The sequence below is a fragment of the Eupeodes corollae genome, chromosome 2, assembly GCF_945859685.1.
Source record: "Eupeodes corollae chromosome 2, idEupCoro1.1, whole genome shotgun sequence".
Taxonomy (NCBI): domain Eukaryota; kingdom Metazoa; phylum Arthropoda; class Insecta; order Diptera; family Syrphidae; genus Eupeodes; species Eupeodes corollae.
The window spans coordinates 69,178,617-69,202,831 of NC_079148.1; the positions used below are offsets into that span (position 1 = coordinate 69,178,617).

A 24,215-nucleotide genomic window follows, 5' to 3' on the forward strand; every position below is an offset into this window, starting at 1 on the left:
GGGAGCATTTACCTGCTTTAGCTATAAAAACAACTTAAACTTCTCTCCATGCCGAGGGAACACGGACCAGGTAAAGACAGCTGGTAAAAATTGCCTCAAGGATTGGTGCAATTATATCAGAAGTCTTTTGTAATTCGGCTGGTATTATTCCATCTGGTCCTGCAGCTTTAAATGGTTTGAAGCTGTTGAGAGCCCATTGTAGCTTATATCCCTTGTGATCAGACCTTGTGGATATGTTGTATTTGAACTTGAACGTATTTAATTGGTGCAAGTTTCGGTAAGAGAACTACCAGGAAAGTGAGTGAGCAATAGTAAATTCAGCGATTCATTACTTGAATTTGTCCAGGAGCCTAGTTGAAAGAATTTTCCGTAACCTAGAGGCTTCAGAAGTTTCTTCTATCGTGCCACAGAAGGATCACCAAGAATATCGCTTGGATATCCTTAGTGCCTTCTTGTAGATTCTTAGGGATTCTTTGTAAGAGTCCCAGTGAGAGGCTAGTCTTGCGGCTTTGGCCCGGTCGAAAAGTTTTCTGCATTCTTTCCTGAGCGAGTCAAGCTCTGATGCCCACCATTGTGGTTTCCTCTTTCCTCTTATGTGTATACGTGGACAAGCAATTTCTAGCGATCTGTTCATAGCTGAGGTAAGGTCATTGACTTTGTTGTCAAGTTCGTTAGCGTTAGAGGAAGGACTAGATAGTCAAGGTACTAGTAAACTCTGTAATGAGTTCCTGTATGAAGCCCAGTCAGTTTTCCGATAGTTTCGAAAAGTCAATGGACTCGGGTTATCATCCACATTTATATTATATCTATGATCAGAGAACGAGTGTTCTTTGGATACTTTCCAGTCCAAGATCATTATGGTGTATAGTATCTGAGACAAGAGTTATGTCTAAGACTTCTTGTCGAGTTTTAGTTTTGAAGGTTGGTTCATTTCCAAATTTGTGTACTTTTTTTGTAGATTTTATTGTTTTATGAAAAAACGGACAGTTGGATTTGTATATAAAAATTGCTGCATATCGAAAACAATATTTTCTGTGAAATAAAATAAGTTTGAAGTCAATATTTTTAATTTTTGAAAAGCTATTTGAGTCGAAAGTAAATTTTTACAAATTTTAGTATTGTTTTTTTTATAGTTTTATTTTTTGTAAAAAAACTGTCAGTTCGATTTTTTCAAAATTTTATCGAATGTTGAAAAAAATATTTCTTATAAGATAAAATTAGTTTGAAGCCAATATTTCAAATTTTTGAATAGATATTTGAGTCGAAAATCAATTTTAAAAATCCTTTGTTAAATTTTTTTATAGGTTTTTAATTTTTTGTACAAAAACTGTCAATTCGATTTTTTCAAAATTATACTGAATGTTAACAACAATATTTTTTGAAAGATAAAAGTAGTTTAAAGCCAATATCAACAATTTTTGAAAAGATATATTTGTTGAAAATAAATTTTTAACTAACTTTTGTTAAATTTTCTTTTTTTAGTTTTTATTTTTTGTAAAAAAAATGTCAATTCGATTTTTCTCCAAATTTGTCGGTATGTCGAAAACAATACTTCTTATAAGACAAAGGAAAAGCAATTGTACTAAGCAAAAGTGATGAAAATAAATCCTATTCCCAGACTGTAAAAAATGTGCGGAAGAATGAGGAAACTTCTATAAAATAAATGCTGGAACTCATCCTGAAAAGGATTGACCAACAAGATTTAAACATAAAATAGCTAAGCGAAGAAGTCGCTCTTAAAAAACAATGATGGACAGAACACTCAAAATCGCAACATGGAATGCAAACGGTCTTTTACAGCATGTATCAGAACTAAACATCTTTTTACACATAGAGCATATAGACATTTGTTTGGTGTCCGAAACCCACCTCGCTATTGAAAAAAGTCTTGATAATAAATTACCAAACTATACATGTTATCACGCTCCGGAACCAGCTGACAAAGCTAGGGGAGGATCAGCAATACTTATAAAAAAGTGCTTAACACACTATGAAGAACCAAAGTTTACTAAAGAAAACATGCAAGTAACAACAATTGGTATTGGTATAAAAAAGAAAGAATTCAAAATAGCAGCTATATACTGCCCTCCGAGGCGTTCTCCAACTAAAGAAGACTATGCACAACTCCTACATTTGTTAGGACATAACTTCCTTGTTGGTGGCGACTTCAATGCTAAACACACCCAATGGGGATCTAGGCTCATAACAATAAAAGGTAAACGGCTATACCAAGCAGGCCGAAAATACAACTGCGAATTTTATTCTTCTGGTTCGCCAACATATTGGCCATCTGATACTAACAAAATACCAGACCTTATAGACTTTTTCGTAGTTAAAGGTATTAAACAAAATCATATAAGTGTCGAAGGTAATTACGATTTATCATCAGATCATACTCCAGTAATTTTATCACTGAGCGAAACAGAAATAATAGAAAAAAGTAATCCCAAGCTCGTGAATAACAGAACAATCTGGAACGAATTGAGAGACAAACTTGAAAATTTTATAAATCTAAGATCCCCTATGCAAACAATTGAACAAATTGATCATGAAGTAGAAAAATTTATTGCTGATGTGCAGCAGGTTGGAGAAGAAAGTACTCCAACTATTTCGAATGCGAGAGAAAAAGAAATAAAATATCCTATCGAAATAAAGGAGTTGATATTGGAAAAAAGAAGAGCTAGAAGAAAATGGCAATCTACGAGATTCCCAGATGATAAGGTCGTTTTTAACCGTCTTAACAACGAATTAAAAAAAAGAATCTGTGAGTTTAAAAATGATTTACTAAGTAGATTCCTGAAAAGTCTGACGACGGATGCTTCTACAGAATACTCCTTATGGAAAAAAGCTAAGCGCCTAAAATGACTTCAGACACAAAACCCGCCGATAAAATCTCAAGATGGTAAATGGATCGGAAACCCGAAACAAAAGGCTGATCTCTTCGCTGAACATCTCGCGAATGTTTTCAAGCCATTCCCAGCAAGCACAGCTACAGATCCCTTACAGTTTGTTGACAGAAACGACGAATGTGAAATACCTTTTGTCACGCTCAAAGAAGTAAGAAGCATGTGTCAACATAAGTTGTCAAACAAAAAATCACCAGGGTACGATCTTATAACTGCTCAGGTTCTGAAAGAAATGCCTCTTATAGCCTTCAAGAAACTCCAATTTATAATAAACGCATGCCTTAAACTAAGATATGTGCCACATCATTGGAAAATTGCGGAAGTCATTGTTATACCTAAACAAGGTAAGCCACCAACAGAAGTTACATCTTACAGACCAATATCGCTTATACCAATCATGGCAAAAGTTTTTGAAAAACTGCTACTGAAAAGGCTTAGCAAAATAATTGAAGAAAGAAGACTAATTCCGAGCCATCAGTTTGGATTAAGAAATAAACATTCCACGATAGACCAAGTGCATCGAATTATGGATGTTATGGAAAAGGCACTTGAAGAAAAACAAGTACGCTCGTCTGTATTCTTAGATGTTGCTCAAGCTTTTGACAAGGTTTGGCACTTGGGACTTGAGTACAAACTGCATAGGGACTTCCCAAGGCAGTACTACGAAATACTGAAATCCTACGTTACGAACCGACTCTTTAGAGTACGGTACGACCAAAATTAATAGGAACTTAAGAAAATTGAAGCCTGTGTACCACAAGGAAGTGTCCTAGGACCAACCCTGTATCTGTTATATACAAGGGATATTCCAGTGGACATCAACGCTATCATGGCTACCTTTGCTGATGATACTGCAATATTGGTGCCAGATAAATCCGTTACGAAGGCTACACAAAAATGGCAAAATGCAGTCGACAAAGTTAGTGACTGGACGCACAAATGGCGTATCAAATTAAACGAAACAAAATCGACCCATCCAAAAATTCCAAAGCAAGTTCCTTCGTGGAATAATAAATGCCCCTTGGTATATAAGAAATAGCGATCTACATCGTGACCTTCAAATTGAATTGGTTACAGAAGTGGTTAAGAAACACGCTGTATCACACAATCAGCGACTGCAAAGTCATACTAACTCTGAAATGGAGACCGTATTAAATGTACGAGACAATGTTCGGAGATTAAGAAGAACCAAGCCTCATGAGCTAATGGGCTAAAAGCTACGGGGAAGTGTTATAACCTTAAACTTCCCCCAATGCGATTTAAAAATTAAGAAATAAAAATCATTTGTCGATCTTTCATAGATTGGTCCTGATTCACCGGTGGTTTTAGTGCGGTAAGAGTCCCACACTACTCGGTACCGATTTTTACCGAGTGTCTTTTGAAGATTTCCATCGGATAAAAAAAAAAAAAGTTTTTATTTTTTGTAAAAAAAATGTCAATTCGATTTTTCTCAAAATTTGTCGGAATGTTGAAAACAATACTTCTTATAAGACAAAGTAAGTTTAAAGCCATAATCTCAAGTTTTTGAAGAGATATTTAAGTCGAAATTAAATTTTTAACAACTTTAAGTAATGTTTTGTCAATTAGATTTTTCTAAATATTTTACCAGGAGTTAAAAATATTATTTTTCTTTGCAGAAAATTGTTTTGAAATGAAGTCATATTTTATTCGTAAAATTTTCGAGGTGACACATTTTTTTTCATTTGTTTTTTATTTATAAAAAAACCGTTGATTGGATTTTTTTTTCCAAAAATACTCGTATACTGGTTTGGAATCACGTTATGATATATAACATAAAATTTAATTCAAGTCTCTAGCGTGTTTGATTTATGAGATATTTAGGGTTAACCAAAATGTTCACCTTTTTTTAAACTGCTATGGTAAAAAAAACCACCCCACCCCTTTCTGCATCTTTTTGCATTATTATTTGTATAAAAAAATTTATTTGAAGTCGATATCTCTCCTGGTTCTTGAGCTACGGACGACGAAAAAAAACGTACGTACAAACGTACGGACGTACGAACGTACGTATACACGCACGCACATACATCTTTCTAAAAATCTTTTATTTCGACTCTAGGGATCTTGAAACGTCGAGAAATGTCAAACTTTTCAATTTGACAAATCGGACTCATTGCAATAACTTACAATGGGAAGTTAAAAAACGGTCAAAAAGGTTGACACATAACGACGACGACAGTTTTGAATCAATGCTATGTTGTCAATTGAACTCCCTTCTCTGAATCAAGAGGAAGCAAGTCTTTTAGTCAAGGCGAGGATTACGATCACCATAAAATAAAAATTTGACTTGTTTTTGAATGAAATAATACGAGTCCATCTCAGGCTTATACGTATTACCAATTTGAAAAGCTTAATTGTGACAAAATTTGTTTGTTTTTCTTGAATAACTGTTATTCAGGAAGCAGTCCTCCTTGCTTACTTAAATAGGCACTACAATCTTGGGGAGCTTAGGTTTTATTCAACAAACTTCTCCATTTAGCTTGATCTCTAATCAGACGTCTATAGTTGTACACTTTAAGTTGGCTGATGGATTTATTAATGAAATTCATCAGATGAATACGTTTTTTTAGTGAATGTTTTGAAATTGAAACTCTTGAAACCTTCAATTTTATTTATAAACGTCTGAGTCCATTGTCCACACAGACATACGGAATTATCAGCTTATTCAGAACTCGTTTACATGGTCATCATAATCAACATTAATATGCAAATACAAAGATCTGTCAGTAAATATGCCTATTCTTAATATGAAGATATGAACATCCTTGCCCTAACATTACCATTTTCAAACCATTAAGTAAAACAAGCCTTGTATTTATAAGTACCCTTACATTACGTATCCATTTCGATAATGTTTTTCTTTTTTTTTTCTTTACATTTAAACATCCCTTAAATAGATATTAAAAATACATAAGGCACAATCTAAACAACTTATTCCGACCTTCATCTTATCTTTATCATTCCTCAATGATAACCTGCTGGGATAATCGACTCGAAGTTTAACATTGTCACACGCTATTATAAAATAAAATATTTAAAGATTCACACTTTTTTTTGTTGTTCCTTAAAAAAAAACCCATTAATTTTACATTTTAAATAACTTTCTTGTGAAAGAGTGGAATTATGTCATTTAGACGTTGGGTATGAATAATTTACACGTAGGTATATACGAAAAACTTCAATGTCAAATAAGTTAAGAGAAGGTAAAGTACATGTGTAGTTAATTGGGATGCTTTAAAGAACGGGAAAGAAAAACGTGTAAGTCATATAAGCCATGAAGTCATAAAGAAGAAATGAACAAAAGCTCTTTTCTGCAGTGTTTATCCCTAGAGGCCATTGTTTCAAAAAAATCAGAAAATCACTGGAGAATTGTACATTTATACCTACATATCTGATGATTCAGCCAGAATATTATATAAGAAGGTCTTGTAAGGAAGGGGCTGCAAGGTCAATACAAAAAATCCTACTATGTAACTTTGTAACGATTCGAAGAAAAGTTTTTCCATGTGTGGAACAACATGCGTTTGTAAAAGTAAATATGTGCAAACTGAGAGTATTTTTAACTGGCTGGCCCGGAAAACGTTTCTTGGTAAGTTATTAATTGCCTTACATCTTATGGGACATTTGAACAAAAAGAGATATGGCTTTAAATAAGATTAGTTACAGAAACTGCGACAGGGCCGAAATAGATTTGAAATAATTTGTTTTAAAAAGCTATATTAGTACCTACCTACCTTTTTGAGATATTATAGCGTCAAACATTTGCTCATTAACTGAAGAAAACATAAGCTTCACTATAAGCTTAATAAGACCCTTTTTTGACACTTTAAAGTACCTCAAATTAATGGTTTTTAGAGAGATGTCTCTGTATGTTCATACATTTAAACGGTCCAGATACCTTCTTTCTTTGAACAATCTCTAGATGAAATAAAATACATTTTACAGAAAGTAACATCAACATTTAAAGTAAAGGTTTTTGCAGATTTACATTAGGCTTTTTTTTTAACTTTCCATAGCTAGGTATTGTAATCGATTCGATTAAATAAATAAATTGGGTGGAGCAACAGTCCGTTGTGAACCAGGGCCTAGTGACTTACAACTCTTAACCATTCCTGTGTGCGAGTACTGCTGTCAGGAATGGAAGGGACCTACAATTTCAGGCCAAATCCGAACGGCTAATTTGAGAAAGCACTTTTTCATGACAAGAATTACTCTTGAAGGATTTGACGATTCCTCGCAAGAGGCAGTACCCGCGAAAATTAATTTTTATAAATTAAGGTGGCACAGGCAGCGATTGAACCCAAGGCCCCTTGTACGACCGTCCAACGCACTAACCACATGCTACGGGTACTACAATCGATTCGATTTGTACAATTACAAATTTTGTTATTTCTCGACTTTTCAAGGTCCCTAGAGTCTAAATAAGTTTTTTTAGGGAGATGTCTGTCTGTTCGTGTGTACGTGCATTCGTATGTTCTAACGTTTGGGAAGTTTTCTTCGTCGTCCATACCTCAAGAACCAGTGGAGATATTGACTTCAAATTAATTTTATTATTTTAAGGACTCTCAAAACCTTATTTAACTCAAAGTAAAAGCACGAAAAATAATGTTATCTTCAAAACAATTTTATGCAACGAAGAATAATGTTTTCGGCATCTTTGAGAAAAATCGAATTGAACGTTTTTTTTGTTTTAATTATATCCTTAAAACAAAATCACTACAAGTTGGTAAAATTGATTTTCGATATCTTTTTAAAAAATAAAAGATATTGGCTTCAAACTAATTTCAACTTATAAAAATAAAGTTTTCAGCATTCAGTAAAGTTTTGGAAAATATCGAATTGCCGATTTTTGTACAAAAAATAAAAACATATGAAAAACATTACTAAAACTTGGTAAAATTGATTTCGACTTAAATATTTTTTTCAAAAGTTAAAGATATTGGCTTCAAACTAATTTTATTGTATAGGAAATATTTTTAACAACATTAAGTTATTTTTTTTTAAAAAATTTAAATATACACAAACTGGAGATATGATGGAGAAGTATTGGAAGTAGTCAAGGATTATGTTTATCTGGGAATGACTCTCACGTTTAATTTGAACATGGACAAACACCTCAAAGCCAAGGCCGATGCTGCTAGAACGGTTATTTGCTCGAACTGGAAGAAAATTTTCAATAATAATAATATATCAACAAACGCCAAATATGAAGTTTTTAACGCAATTGCAAAAGCAGTTCTGTTTTATGGATCACAGATCTGGGTTGTTCGGAAATACGAAATTGTTAAAAATTTGATTCGATTCTTTCTTAGAAATGTATTTCTCCTCCCTCTAAGTACACCTAAGTACATGTATCATTTGGAAACAGGAATGTATCATTTGGAAACACTCTATTTATTAATTTTATTTTTATTAATATTAATTATAATCTAAATGAACATAATTACTTTAGGCTCTGTTTTTCAACAAAAACTATTAGAACTATTTTTAAAGTAAGAGGTGAACTTCTTAACCTAAATTGTATGCTACACAGAAACGATTTTTATTAATATTTGCCCTTATGCAATATGGGAGTGAACCAAAACACTATCCACTTCCTCGGTGTATGTCCAATATCAAAGGAGCTAAGGAGACTCTTTTTGAAAAAAAACTATCTAAACGATAATGAAACAATAAGTTACCTAAATGGAGAAGATTGGTTGCTGATCCAAAAATATATCCCTGAGGCGATGATATAGAAGTAGAATCATAGATGATCATTTTTAAACTAATTTTTTTTTGGATTTCTTTGTCTACTAAAAATCATGTTTTTTTTTTGGATTTTGTAAATAAATTTAAAGTAAGCAAATATTTATTTCTCAGTAAAAGTAATTAAAGAAATTTCGTTTCGACTAAACTAAAAGTCACAGCTACTCTCTTTTTATTGTTTGATTGAATCAAAAGTTAATTATGCTACAAGTCAATAAGTACCAATTACTTGAAAAAAAAACTAAAAATTGTATGGATTTAAATTGATTTCGAATTGAATATAAAATTAAACAACATTGTCACTCGGGCAGACGACATTTTTGTCATGCCTAATTATTTATTCCTTAAATCAAGAAATGTATGCAACAAGAACCTTAAAATTATTGAATGAAAATATCTATCTATCTACCTCGTGAATAAATGAAGGTATCGACTTCAAAATGATTTCTAACAATTAAAAAACAATAAGTATTTTTTTATATACAAAATAAGAACTTTAAAAAAATTCTACTAAAATTGGTAATAGATCTCGTTACCAAAAACATATTTTGAAATCAAACTATTTAGTCATATTCAAATTGTTGTTGGTAACAACTTTTTTAAAAGTCGAAAACCTACAAGAACAACCAAAAACTAATAATAAGAAATGGTTTTTGACTCAAGTATTAGGAAAACAAAGACTAAAAACTATTAATCTCACACAAAATATTGTTATTAACATTTTGTTAAAGTTTTAAGTAAGACAAGTCGTTTGGGGTCGCATCCCAAACTTTTTTTATTTTTGAAATGTAAATACTATTTATAAAAAAAGTTTTTAAACACAGAGGCAAGTTTGTGCGAACCAGTCGTGCATTTTATTTTTTATTGCTTCGAAGAGTTATACGGTTGGAAATAAATTGTGTCAAATTGAATATTTTGACATTTCTCCACGTTTCGTACGTCCGTACGTTCGCGACGTTTTTTTAGCCCTCCATAGCTCAAGAACCAGAAGAAATATGGACTTCAAATAAATTTTGTTATACAGATAATAAGCAATTTTTTTAATAAACACACACTCAAGGGGATATTACTACCCTTATTATGCAGAGGCACAGTGTGAGGACTAGGAAAAGGAGAGAGGGTTAAAAAGGAGATGTCGGTGCACATTGGTTTTGAATTCCTGAATATTGCAATTACTAGGAAAGACAGAGCAAGGTAAGGCATTCCACATTCACGTAGTACGGTTAAAGAACGAATCTCTGTATTTGACAGTACGGCCGAAGTTGGGCTCGAGGGTAAACTGATGAGCATTCCTAGAAGCTCGAGTATGACGATGTTCAAGCGAAGTAAATTAACTTATGATGATATTATCATCTATCAATTTAAAAGCTCTACGTTCAATACTTTCCAAGAGGCGTAAGTAAGTTGCAGGAGCACCAGCCCAGAGATGGGAGTTGTACTCAAGCTTTGAACGTATTTAAGTCTTGTAGATAATAGCCAGATCAGTAGGGGTGAAATATTTCTTGCATCGCCTAAGGAAAGCCAAACACCTTGCGGCGTTTTTGGCGACATTGCGTATGTGATCATTCCACAAGAAATGGTTGTTGAAATACATACCAAGAATATCGAGTTGTTCAGTCTCATTGATGCAAGTGCCATCCACAGATAATGGCAATGGGGGTATATCTCGCTTTAACGATGAAAGACAGCATTGGGTTTTCGAAGCATTAAATTCTACGCGGTTTTTTAATCTCCATTGAACAATGCTGTATAGGTCAGAATTTAATGAGCTTATCATATTTTGTCGTTGCAGTTCCACATCCGAAGAAGAGGGATGTGAGTCTGAAAACGAATATGAAAAGCTAATAGTACTACCGTCAGCGAAACAATGTATTGGATTAGATGTTGCAGACAGGAGATCATTAATGAAAATGAGAAAGAGTGTTGGAGATAAAACAGAGGCCTGGAGCACACCAGCATTTATTTTGTGGTTTTCAGACTTGAATCCATCCAATACTACTTGTATTGAACGATCCGAAAGGTAATTACTAATCCAATGAAGCAGGGATTCATGCAAACCGAAAGCACGCATTTTCGATAAGAGAGCCTGATGCCAAACCCTATCAAATGCTTTTGAAATATCTAGTGCAATAATCTTACTTTTGCCAAAACTATGTAAAGATTTGTTCCACTGTTCGGTGAGATGAACCATGAGATCACCAGTGGACCTATTGCTACCAAAGCCGTTTTGCTGGTCATTAAGAAGCTTTCGATCTTCAAGATATTTCTTGAGCTGATAATTAATCAGCGTTTCCATGACCTTGGAAAGAAGGGACGTAAGTGCAATCGGTCGGTAGTTAGAGGGTGAGGAAAATTCGCCTTTTTTGGGTATTCGCTGGACAAATGCCGTTTTCCATCCGCTCGGTACGAGACCTGAGGAGTAGAACAGATGAAAAAGCTTACGCAGTGGTTTTTCCAGCGTTGAAGAACACCTCTTCAGAAAAATAGAATGGATACCATCTGGACCAGCGGATTTATGGATTTATGTGTGTTTAGATCTCTTAGGCATCTTGCCACAGTACGAGTGCGAAAAAAGATTGGTCCTATAGAATCCCTAACTCGCTCAAGTACAGCCGAAGTCATAACACTCACTGGCAGCTTTAAATTGGCGGTGAACTGCCTAGCAAAGATAATAGCTTTCTCTAAAGAGTTAACAAAAGGAGTGTTATTGACAACGAGCGTAGGAACCGAAGAAGAGGAAGAATTCTTAATGTTTTTTACAAATGACCAAACATTTTTACTGCCTTTAGGACATTGCAGTATTTTTTGCCGTAACTTTTGGTCATGTAAAATTTGGTCGTCGAATATGGGCATTGCAGGCATTCCTGGCTTTCTTGAACTTTTTACAGCTTTCCTCAGTACGGCTGGCTTTATAGCAACGGAAACTTACCTCTTTGGCCCTAATAACGTCTTTCAGCTCGCATTAACCCATGCGTTTTCCTTGGGTCTGATACTTTTAACCCTGTTCGGTAAAAAAGTTCTCATTCCCAGGAGAATTAAACTTGTGATCATATCAGCGCTGGCGTCAACGTCACTATCGAGGAAGCATAGTGAGCAATTAAAGATCCTGAAGTAATTATTGAGACCGTCCCAATTGGCTTTCTCGTATTGCCAAACGGTTCTCTTAGGAACTCTTTCTTTAACTGGTTACATTTTGAGAAAATTAAATTAACAGTTTTGTATACAAAAAATAAAAACCTAAAAAATAATTATAAAATTAAGTAAAAATCGATTTTCGACACAAATAACTTTTCAAAACTTTAAGACATTGGCTTTGAACTAATTTTATTTTTGTATTAAATATTGTTGTCAACACTCAGAAACATTTTGAGAAAAATCGAATTGAAGGTATTCTTACAAAAAATAAAAACCTTAACAAAAAAATTACTAAATTATTTTAAAAATTGGTTGTCAACATTCAATACAATTTTGTGAAAAACTAAATTGACTGTTTTTTTAAAAAAATTTAAACTTGGTACAAATTTACTTTCGGAACAAAAAGCTTTTTAAAAATTTAAAATATTGTCTTCAAACTTTTTTTATTTCACAAAAAATTTTGTTTTTGATATTCAGCAGTTCTTTTTAAATACAACAGTCCGTTTTTTCATAAAGAAAAAAAATTTACAAAAAATAGTTTGCAAATTTAAAAAAAAAAATTTGTTCGGTTCTTGATATCCCTCGAATTAATTTCAATCTTTCAATTTGTAAAAAATTTGGTAAACATTTCTTTTCGACTAAAAATCTATTTAACAAAACTAGTTTTTCAAACTAAACTATTCGTTGATATGAAAAATATTGTTGGTAATTTTAAAATTTATAAGAATAATTCAACTGACGACTTTTGTTGAATGGGAAGTTATCAGTGTGGGTCGCAACCCATAGCCTCTTTTCTTTCATTTACATTTGACTGCTTCATCCTTTTGATTTACGAACTGTCAACATTCTAAAGACAAAAGACAATGACAGTTCCAAAAAAAGTTCAACAGATCAAAACAAAACATTTTATATAAATGTTCGTCCTTCTGTCAACTCTCATCGGAAAGTTATACTTAAGTATGAACAACAATACATAAATCATTTCTTTCTTTCTGAAACTGTGATTGAATTGAGCAAACAAGAACAATTGAACATTAATCATAAATGAACACTCCATTAAAGATAACAAATAGATTTTTTGTTTTTTTTTTTGTTGTCATTAATGAATAATCAAGTTTCTCTTATTACAAAAATACATTATTATTTATGTTCTTCCCTAAATTCGGCTATTTGTCTAAATAAACAAAAGTTACATTAAAGTTACAGTTCTATTCTCTATACAATATTTGACAGATCCCATCTGGCATCTCAACGGCAAAATGAACATTTCTCGGACACACTGTCTGCGTAGGTTCACAGATATGTATATTATATACATTGTACGACGGAATATACACATTCCATAAGTCCACTCCAGAGTCGAAATAGACATTTCCGCTTGATATAAACAATAAAATACTTTTATAATTATTTTTGCAACACTTTTTGTATTTTGTGTATTTCAATGTTTTGCTATGGCATTTGAAATATTTATTCCCTTGGTTAATCAATCACAAATCCATCTTCGAAATAATCCCCATCAAAATTATATCTTTTCTCGAGATTAAAAGAAACAAGGAAATGAAAATTAAAAATATAATAACACTATATTTTAATTATAAACAAAAATTAAGCAACCAAAAAAAACACAAACATTCATAATTCTAAAAATATAGGAGTGATATAAATCTTAACATCAAATTATCACACCGCCATTGCGACTTTTGTACATATGTACGTCGACGTCCGTCGTCGTCGGAACAGCACCCCACATCACCCCCAAAGTGGTCGTCATTTATGAGGAAGAAAAATAGAATTCCATTGCGAATGTCGACGAATCGGGCGATTCTCCACATGGAGTGACGATGATGATCACGAAACGTGAGTGGTCAATTTTTCTTGCTCTCTATGTACAAAGCTCTAGCCAACATCACCATCATCATCAGCAGGAACAACACTGACACTCTATGGTGGTGCTGCTGATCTGTCCGTAGATTTTCAACTTTTCGTGGTTTTTCAAACATCAAAACATCTCTATCCAGGGACACAGCATCTGTTAGTCTCTAGGCTCGATTGTGCAACTTGATATTGAATGTTAAGCGTATAAGCATAGTGGCGCCACCGCCGGCCGCCTTCACCGCCACCACGAGCTTTGCTGCTCTATTTTCAATCTTTTGAGATGACAACTCAGGAACGCAACTAGAGAAGGTGTGTATAATATGATCGTTAAGAGAATTCTCAATCAAGGCGCTGCTGCCGCTGCTGAGTTGTACTACCGCACTACCTATGTATACAACTTCTCTGCTTGCTGATAAATAAGTTCAAATCTACGTGAGAATCTATTTCGAGAATTCCTTATGACACAGGAATCAATTCTGGTTAATGTTGTGTGAAATTGGAATTTACTTGTGGGAATCACCTCCTACATACATTTCCGATTTGCAAGATTTATTTATTAATTATTATGTCCTATATTTCTCGGCTGTACTATAAGGCAGCAACATTAATTTGTGTTCCATTAGTTTGCCGGTATCTTTTGATCTACGTATCTATAAGTGAATTAATCTAAGATTAATCATTCACAAAAGATTAATTTGAAAATGACATGATTGTCACAATGTTTTTTGTTTGTTTTTGAAATTTCCTTGCCAGAGATAAGATTTATGAGATGATTCCATTTATACCTCAAAGAAAATATATTTTTGAAGCGATTTGATGGTATTGCTTCGATGAATGTATTAGCTTCAAGAAACTACTTCATCTCCAGGTAATTCGGTTTATCTCAAGTTGATTTTATGGAGGAACACTGATTTGTTAATCTTTGTTTTGAGACCAAATAATAGAGAAAATACTTCCTTAATCGTATATTCGAATCTTGGCTTTAGATTTTTCTATCATATCAGGTTTAGAGAATGTGCCAAATTTAAAATGCTAAAAACCATCAAAAACGGGATTTTGAAGGCTAAGTTTAAACTGAAAATTTTACCTACCAATGTACTGTATGATGATTTTGAAAAGTACACATATTTTTCTTTTAGATACAATTTAAATCATTTAAGTATCTTACTAAGTTTCTAGAAATTCGTATTAGGTATGAGTTTTTACTAGTAGTACCCGTGGCATGATGGTAAGTGTGTTGGACTGTCATATAAGAGGCCTTGGTTTCGATCCCTGCCTATGCCATCTAAAGTTCTTTTACGGATACTGCCTCTTGCGTGGAATTGACAAATTTTCCAAGAGTAATTCTTGTCATGAAAAGTGCTTTCTTAAATTTTCCGTTTGGATTCGGCTTAAAACTGTAAGTCCCCCATTCCTGAAAACATTAGTTGCACACAGGAATGGTTGAGAGTTGTAAGTCACTAAGCCCTAGATCTCAACGGACTGTTGCGCCACCCTATTTATTTATTTTTATGAGTTTTTACTTGACTCTATTTAAAGTTTTGGGCAAGCCTTTAATTAAATACTTTAACAGTTTTGAAAAATGTATTTCGGAGTTAATTTTCATTGCTGATTTCAAATCCAAGCTTTATTTTTAACTATTTGCTCAAGTATTTCTAAACCCAGTTTTAACATTTATTTGATATATGAATATAATTGTTAAGACAACAGAATCGTTACAAGAGTAAAACTAACTAACTAACCGTTTTGCATTTGTCTGTTGAAAACAGTTTTACCATAACAAGCTTAGCGTTTCTTTCAGATATTTGTAAGATTTTCAGATTTTTGTAAGGCAGGTGAAATCTAACAACTTATGAAAACTTATATACTAAATATTTTAACTGAATAATAAAAAAAAGGGATTGAACATTTTTATTACTTCATACATTTTTGTAGATGTTTTTTTTTCGAATTTAAAAAAGTAATATTTAAAAAATATGATGTGATACATTAATTTTTAACTCGGGTTTGAATTAAGGCCATCAAAACCCATTGGAAAAGTGAGTGACAGGAAGAAAACCTTTCCGAGGTTTTTTCCTAAGATTTCGGAGGTTTTTCGTTTTTTTTTTTAAACCTCTGAGAAGAAAATATCAGCTAGGTTCCCATAATCAAGTGAAATGAGATCGAAATATAAATTTGAAATCGAGTGATGTTATTTCGAGGGTTCTACCATTCGTTCGATTTCATAATTTCGAATAATTTTCGATATGACTTTAGGTGAAATTAAAGCAGCTGATTGGTCTATTGATTGTCATAGTTTGTATAATTTCTTATGCTTCTGTTTATTCGTTGGTTTTCAATGAAATAAATATTAAACATTGTTTTAATGCATATGGCAACTAGCTGCATGGTTAGGTTAGGTTAGGTTATAGTGGCTGTCCAAGATGGAAACGGACACACTTACGCCAGTTTAATGGCCCATTGTGATACCACATGAATTCTGAGGCTTCCTCCTAAGCTCAATGGAACCAGTTTGAGTCCCTTACGAAACGTGAGAGGCTGATTATACCGATATGATTTAGATCGTTTAGATCGTTAAAGAAGAATTCTCCTAGGTAATTCTTTCGTTTTCGAGCTAGAGCTGGGCATGTGCTGAGAAGATGAAGAACCGTTTCTTCCTCATCCATAAAGCTGCAAAAGTCATTTGAGACTTATAACACCTATTTTCGAGCTTATATGCGATCTGCATAGAGAGAGCAAGCACCTTGAACGTTTTAAATCCAGTGTTGGACAGATGTTTTTTGTGACTTGACACGTGGTGATGTTGTTCAACCTGGTGTCTGCGCTCCTTACAGTGTCTTGCATTAGCAGCAGTTTACAAGTAGTACCAATCGCTACTTGTAAACTGCCAGTGCTTGCCGAACGTGGTAGGATGGGCAGTTGGGGGATGGTGTAGTCCGTGTAACTAGCTGCATGTTAATAAATAAATATCGTCTGGGAAAGACTCTGGTTGAAAGTTTTTGGAAGGATGTTGTCTTACTCGATATTTTAAATTGAAGATTTATGTATGTCGTGCTGCAAAATCAGTAGGAATGTTTTGCCCGTTCCCTCAACGACAAAGGAGAAGCTGCAACTCATCACAAATCAAGTGCATTACATACATAAGGTTTATTTATTTTGAGTGAAATAATTTCCTCTTGTCAAATTCAAACCACAAAAACTTAATCTAGTCGAGTTCAAATCACTTCAAAAATCAAAGTTTGGAACACGGAAATTCACTTCCAATTAAGGTCGAAAAAAGATGAAATCGATTTCAATAAAAGTTAATTTCAGAACTACAATTTGTAAAGTGAAATGTAGATAATAGCTGTATACATTTTCAGGTATTCCCTATCGCCAAATTCAAAAAATATAAAGAAATTTGAAGGCTTTACTGATGTCGTAAGGTTGTATGCTTCATCGTATCTTTCATTTTCCCGGTGTTCGCAGTATTTGATCATATTAAGTCGGGGCAGCAAGCCACACAGCACGAATATTTTTGGCTTAATCTTTGAACTCTTGACGAAATACCGCTAAAAGGGTATGAAAACTGTCAAAAAATTACCTAAAAAGTATCACATGCGAATCTTCCGAAAGCAGCCATTTGAATTATGTTGTTTTACCCACTTGATAAATAAATAAATTGGGTGGCGTAACAGTCCGTTGAGAACTAGGGCCTAGTGACTTACAACTCTTAACCATTCCTGTGTGCGAGTACTGTTGTCAGGGATGGAGAAGACCTTATTTCCCACCTGATACCAAGGTAATAAACAAATTAGGTGGTGCAACAGTGCGGCGGGAAATAGGGTCTAATGACAACCATTTCTGTGTGCGAGTCATTTCGGTAATGAAGGGGACCTAAAGTTCTTATGTCGTATACGAACGGATATTTGAGAAAGCATTTTTCATGGCAAGAATTTCTCTTGAAGGATATGTCAATTCCTTGTGAGAGGCAAAATCTTAATTGGATCAAGAAGGGATTCAACCCAAGACCTCTGGTATAACAGCCCTACGCCTTGGGCACAATGAAATATAATATTCATCAAAATTGTATCGTCGTTTAAGTTTTATTTATCTTTTTTTATAAACTTTGACAGAAGGCTAAACGTAAGCATTTTTTGAGCCTAACTTCTATTCTGATATTGTCTAGTCCCTTAAATGAAAGCAGTTTTTGGAAAACGAATAGCAATGAAACTATAACATCTCGACATGTCCTTTTTTGCTTTTCATGCAAAACCCTAAAACAATTATTCCAAAACTGAAACTTTTCTTTGTGATGAGTTTTTGTTAGTTGCAATTTCACAAAAAAAGAAAACTTTTTTAAATGTCAAATACTGTTTGTAGGTAAGGTTTGCATATTTAGTAAAAATATTTTGCAACTTTGCAACCGCTCATCAAAAATAGATTGAGTGATATTTCTTTTTTTGTCAAAAGTAACTGCACTTTATAAATAGTGCACTTTATCCCACTTATCTACCGCGCACAAAACAACGCATTTCCATAAACTTTTTTGCTATTAACTTTAGCATTTTTTCAAACTTTATTCAATAGCCGGTAACATTTCTGAATTGACCAATTCAAAAACTTTTATTGGATTTATTGTAATTAAAAAATAAAACGAAAATTAACAAAAAAAAAACTCAACGGAGGAAAAGTTCAACTCAAACGTACCGCTTCCTCAAGCACCACTAGCACTGTTGGTGGTGGTGGATGTAGTAGATGTGGATGGCGGTGGGCCATTGCTGAAATGGTGGGTGGAACATAGTTTTTGAAATTCACTGGAAATTGTTTAAAATTGTTTTCGCCGACTACGAATAAGAAACGACGAGGTCGAGGGGTATATACGAACACGACAAAATAAAACCTTGCTAGCAATAAAATGTTTGTAGTCGGTTATTATGTCTAGGTTTTATTTTTTCACGGACAGAAAAAGACAGACAGAAGTTTTTTTGTTTGATTTGTTGTTTTTGTTATGGTTTTTGAAACATTCATCAAGTTGGAATATTTGAGATTTTATTTCGATATTGGTCGTTGACCACACTGAATCTAAGTAGTTCTATTTCGTCTTTTCCGGTGTAAAGGTTAATCCAGAGTGCGCTAAAATGGTTAGTAAAAACAAAACAAAAAGTTTTTTTTTTTTTATTTTTAATATGTTAAAAACGGGTTGAAAGTTCCATAAAATTTGTTTTATTTTTTTTTTGATCGATTAGCCCTTAATTGGTTGGCTTTCAGTATTTTCGTGGAATGATTTTTCAGTTTGTGGTGATTAAATCAACAATTGTTTTCACCAAACTGAAATTTTGATTTTGAATTTCGGTTTTGGAAATTTTAACTTTTGATGCAGAAAAGTTTAAGTTCAAGTGAATTGATATTGGAAAAAATATATGAAGTACCTTAACAGTACATAAGAGATCTTGAGTTCCTTCACTCTATAAAAATTCAAAATGACGTACAAAATTTTGTTTAAGGGTTTCAAATTAAGATTACCACCAACCATTTGGTTTTTTAGTGTAGTTATTTTTCAAACATTCAAAAGTTGTGGAAATAAGTTACTATAGTTTTGAAAATCCTGATTAAATGTAAGATGCTACGATCGAAGTCCACCAAGTGTCCTAAGTATCGACTTTTGTATACGGTCATAAGAATTTGGATCGGCGGACATTTACCAGTTTTCATAACTCATAATTCTTTCGACATAATGAATTTACGATGACATTTTTACTGTCAACATTCTTTATTCTGAGATTTTGAAGTCCAAGTTTGAGCCTTTAATTTAAAAGCTGTCTGTTTGTTTAAGGGACATTGCTATTACGGTTTCCAAAATTGTTTTTGGTTGAATGTTAATCACCATAGTTGTTCTTGAGATTTTGTAAAATTATATTTTTTTACTTACATTTTAAAATTCTAAGAAAATAAACTGAAACAAAAAATATTGAATAATCAATACGAAGAAATGTGGAGTAGTTATAAAGACGGTACGACTAATTATTTCAACCATAAATAAATAAACTAGGTGGCGCAACAGCTCGTCGAAAACCAAGGCCTACTGACTTACAACTCTTATCCATTCCTTTGTGGGACTGATAACAGTTCTTGTATCGAATCCAAACACTAATTTCCTTTTTAAGAATTACCTTTGGAGGTTTTATCAATTCTTCGCAAGTGGCAGTTCCCGTGAAAAACCAAAAGGTGACACAGGGAGGAATCGAACCCAAGATCTCTGGCAAAACAGTCCTACGCTTTAATGATCACGCCACAGCTACTACGAGATATTTCAATTACCAAAACTAAAAAGTTGTGAACATGGGTTACAACCTTGAAGTAGCCGACACTGCGAAGCTATTTCACTATCAACTGTGGCGTGATCCTATGTGATTTTGTTGCCGTAAACTTATGAAATGAATTTAGTTTAATACGATATTCCTCACTAGGACCTTAACTTTCAAGACCACGAAATAAGAACTTTTAATGTTCTTAATCAATGGTCAAACCGTTTTCACAGATAACGACACTGCTTCCAAAAAATTTAGCTAAATGACGGAGACACTACTTTTTAAATTACAATATTTTCTCACGATGCTTCAAAAATTGTGCAAAATCTTTATAATGACAAAAAGTAAGCGAGCGTAATTTTTTCTTGAAATAAGCGTCAGCTAGTTGCATTAAATTGAATGTTGTTTAATTTATAAATTCCTCTAAAAAACGATACCAATAACTTTTTCTTTTCTATTTTAGAGTGACACAACGGCAGGTAAAAAATTAAAGCCTTTTCAATTAGTTTCAAGAATTAATCAATTATAATTTGAAAAAAAAAAAACTTCAATTCTTTCATAGTGCTCCTTAAGGCATTTCAAATGTTCGATTCCAAGAAATCTGGACGAATTGAAAACGAAAGGGTTCGCACAATTTTAAGTACACTTGGACTTCGTTTTACCGATGATGAATTGGACGAGCTTATTGATGCTGAAGATACCGGTAAGAGTTTATTTTTTATTACTTTCCAAATACTTAAAACTTTTATTTTTATCAGAATATTTATTTGAAATAATTGGTAATTGAATTTATTTTTCGATTTAACTTTATTGATGTTTATATTAAAAATCACAATCGCGTTGGACCGGAAAGTGTTTTTCATAAGAATTTTATAATTGTATTTATGTTTTTATTGTTTTATGTTTAAAATGTTTTGTTTTTAAATTTTTCTTTTGGAATGGCATATGGGGTGAAGTGTAATATGTTTATGCAATATGATGAAACAACTAAACTAAGAACATCACTCATAAATTTATTCTGACCAAGAAAAATACAACATTATAATAATGAATTCATATTCACTTAATGAAGATAGGAAAAATAAACAAAAAGGAACCATTTTTTAAAAGTTCAAAGTCAGTTTCAATATAAAGTGATGATACAGATACTGTTGAAAGAAATTTTGCGTTATTTATTCATGGACATATATTTTCCTACAACATATAAAAATAATATATTTACACAAATATTTTGTGTTATATAACTTAATTTATTAAAACAAAAAATAAAATATACATTTTTTTAGTTTCTGCGTGTGTGTGATACTTTTTCCTTTTAAATTTGACACGACAGACAATAACACATTTCCTGTTAGCAAATAAATTGTTTCTTTTGTTTAACTAAAAGCAATAATTTTGTGGATTTATACATAAATACAAAATTTCAAAGAATTTTTGTTTTCGTTTGTTTTTGAATGTGACCTTAATTTTGGTGAATTGATGAGTGCTTTAGTATTTTAAAGTCACTTTAAATTAAGAAACACCATAATTTTTTTCTTTTTTATTTTGAAAAATACTTACTTATAGAAATAACATTATCAGAGGTAGTTTTAGATAAAATTTATTTGTTATATGAGATGAAAATTTTTAGCAACGTTTTTTGTTTTTTATTTTTTTTTTCAAGGTTTTCGGAAAATAATTAAGATTAATGGTTAGGAAAAAGGTAGAAACAAAATAAATTATCTATACAACTGATGTATTTCTATGCAACATAAATAAAAAAATGCATCCCACATACATGGTTATTTATAAAAGCTTAGGAGGCGTTTATTTTTTAAATACCAAACTTTGGGTTTTTACTATTTCCATTATTATAACATAGCATCATTTTTGACAAAAATTAGACTCTATTACCCAGGTTACGAAATTCAATATTTCTATTCACACACATGTATATATTTTTTTAATGATCTTAATAGTTTTATAATATCTGGGAAAACTGTGTTGAATGCTTTCGAAACTGATAATTGTTAATTTGTTGTTTTAATGGTATTTATCTCCATACAAACCGTTTTTCAACAAGAGGTTGCAAATATCTTGTAATTTGTGAATATTTGACAGGCACCATTACTTTAGAACGAAACGATGATTGCTTCAACAATGATTTTTTTTGAAAATTCGCTAAAAATAGTGAAGTTTTGAGATACGACTTCGCAACTAGCAGTTTTTCAAAGGTTCGTGGTTGTAATATTTTACAATCATTGATATTGATCACAATTGGCCATTGGATTTCTTAATTTTACACCAAAAGATTATATTTTCGAGGCCAAGTGAGAGATAAGATCTAAGGCAATGCTTCAGATATCAGTTGAGAACTTAAATATCAAATATTTAAAGCTATCGAGAACATACAGCTGAAAGTTAGCAAATTGGTCATAGAAAATTTTATAGAAAGAAAATGATTCTGCAACCTTACTAAAAAAAATTATAGCAATATTTTGCTACCAAATTTTAAAAAGTTTAGCAGAATTGTTTTGTAAGTATTTATTTATTATAAAAATACGTATTGGATTTTTCTAAGAACATTGTCATACGTTCACAACACAATTTTTTTTATAATGAAATAATTTTGAAATCAAAACCTTCATCAATTTTCGAGGTATACGAATCGAACATCAGTTTTTACCAATTTTGCTTTTTATTTTTATTTTAATAAATGTTAACAGTATTTTTTGGTTTTGAGGCAAAATCAATTTATACAAAATTTTAGTTTTTTTAGTGTTTTAAAACAAGGTATGGTCTAACTTTTCAATTTAGATGAAACCCTACATATAGAAGCATTAAAAGTTTTCTATGTATGCCCTTTTTTGGAGCTATAATACAATAGTTCAGTTTGGTTCTAAGTGCGTTTAATGCAGAAATGTTAGGAATTGTGTTGAAATATAGAATTTTTCCAAAAATAATATATTCTGTTCTTGTTGGCATTTCTTTGAACTTTACAAAAATATAGATGCCAGAAAATTAGAAAGTTTGTGATCTTATTTCATAGAAAAAAAATAGGTTGGGATGAGACCCACACTGATAACTTTCCATCCCGTCTGTCGATTTGTCTTGCTTAAAAGTTTGTAGGTTTTCGTGTTGGGTTAAGAAAGTTTTCAGTTGAATTATTTTTAAAAATTTTTAAATTACCAACAAATTTTTTCAAATCAAAAAATTGTTTAGTTTGAATATCTAGTTTTGTTAAATAGATTTATTTTATTTTATTTCGTAAATGCTTTATAAAAGTAAGATACGATATCTTATAATTTAGTTACAAGCTAATTTTTACAAAGAGAGAAAAACAATAAATTAATACATATCTTTAAGAAAAAAGAGAAAATAATCAAATATTAAATTTCAGTTCCAATCATAAAATTTACAAACTTCCTGAATAGTAATCCTTTAGATCCTTTTTAAATCTTGCTGTATTTTGTATATCTTTTATACTACGTATTAAAGAGTTCCACAGACGGACGGAGTTTACAAAAAATTGACGCTCACATGTTAAGAATGAAAATCGGGAATGAATCAATTGATGAGATCGATGGAAGGTTGCAGTTCTAATTCTATGAAAACAGTATTGGGGTTGGTGCGTTATTAATATATTTGAGAGAAAAATGAATGTACGAAACTTCAGATAACATTTAAAAGAAATAGGCAGCACCCTACTAGTAAAGCCAGACAATCTGTCATATCTTCGTAGGCCATAGACATAACGTACTGCACTATTAAACGCAACATTTAGCTTTCGTTTGCTAACATAATTACAATTACAATAAATTTCACAACCATACATCAATATTGGTTTTACAAATAATAAACGTATTTGTACAGGTGTAAAAGAATGAGTAATCCATAGGGTCTTTAGTACACAAAATACCTTGCCCACAAGTGCATTAGTATGGTTATCCCAAGACAAATTGCGATAGAAAGTAACCCCGAGATTTTTCGCACTTTCCACATAATCAATTGAACCATTGCTCAATACAATCGAAGGAAATTATTTGAGATCAAGACTTTTCCTTGATATTACTACGCACTTAAATTTGTTTGGATTTAAAAGGAGACCCCTTTTCAATTTTCTCTAGGTCTTCATTTGCACAAAATGCTGCATGCTCAATGAGCCCAAGGGGACAGCTCACGTATAATTGGACGTCATCCGCATACATATGAACCAAATAGTTCATTGACGTAGATTGAGAACAGCAAAGGACCGAGT

General features: G+C 32.4%; 2 protein-coding genes across 4 annotated transcripts in view; one reads left to right on the forward strand and one right to left on the reverse strand.

Annotated features, from left to right (window-relative positions):
* LOC129948266 (calmodulin-A-like) overlaps nucleotides 1–24,215 on the reverse strand; it is a 290,047-nt gene that overhangs the window by 16,568 nt on the left and 249,264 nt on the right. The window lies entirely within an intron of this gene.
* The window catches only part of LOC129948270 (troponin C-like), a 29,293-nt gene continuing 23,746 nt past the window's right edge, over nucleotides 18,669–24,215 (forward strand). The window contains exons 1-3 of the mRNA XM_056059203.1: nucleotides 18,669–18,811; nucleotides 20,442–20,457; nucleotides 20,541–20,681. Coding sequence (XP_055915178.1) covers nucleotides 18,809–18,811; nucleotides 20,442–20,457; nucleotides 20,541–20,681 — 160 coding nt within the window. The 5' untranslated portion in view covers nucleotides 18,669–18,808. The remainder of the gene's footprint in view (nucleotides 18,812–20,441; nucleotides 20,458–20,540; nucleotides 20,682–24,215) is intronic.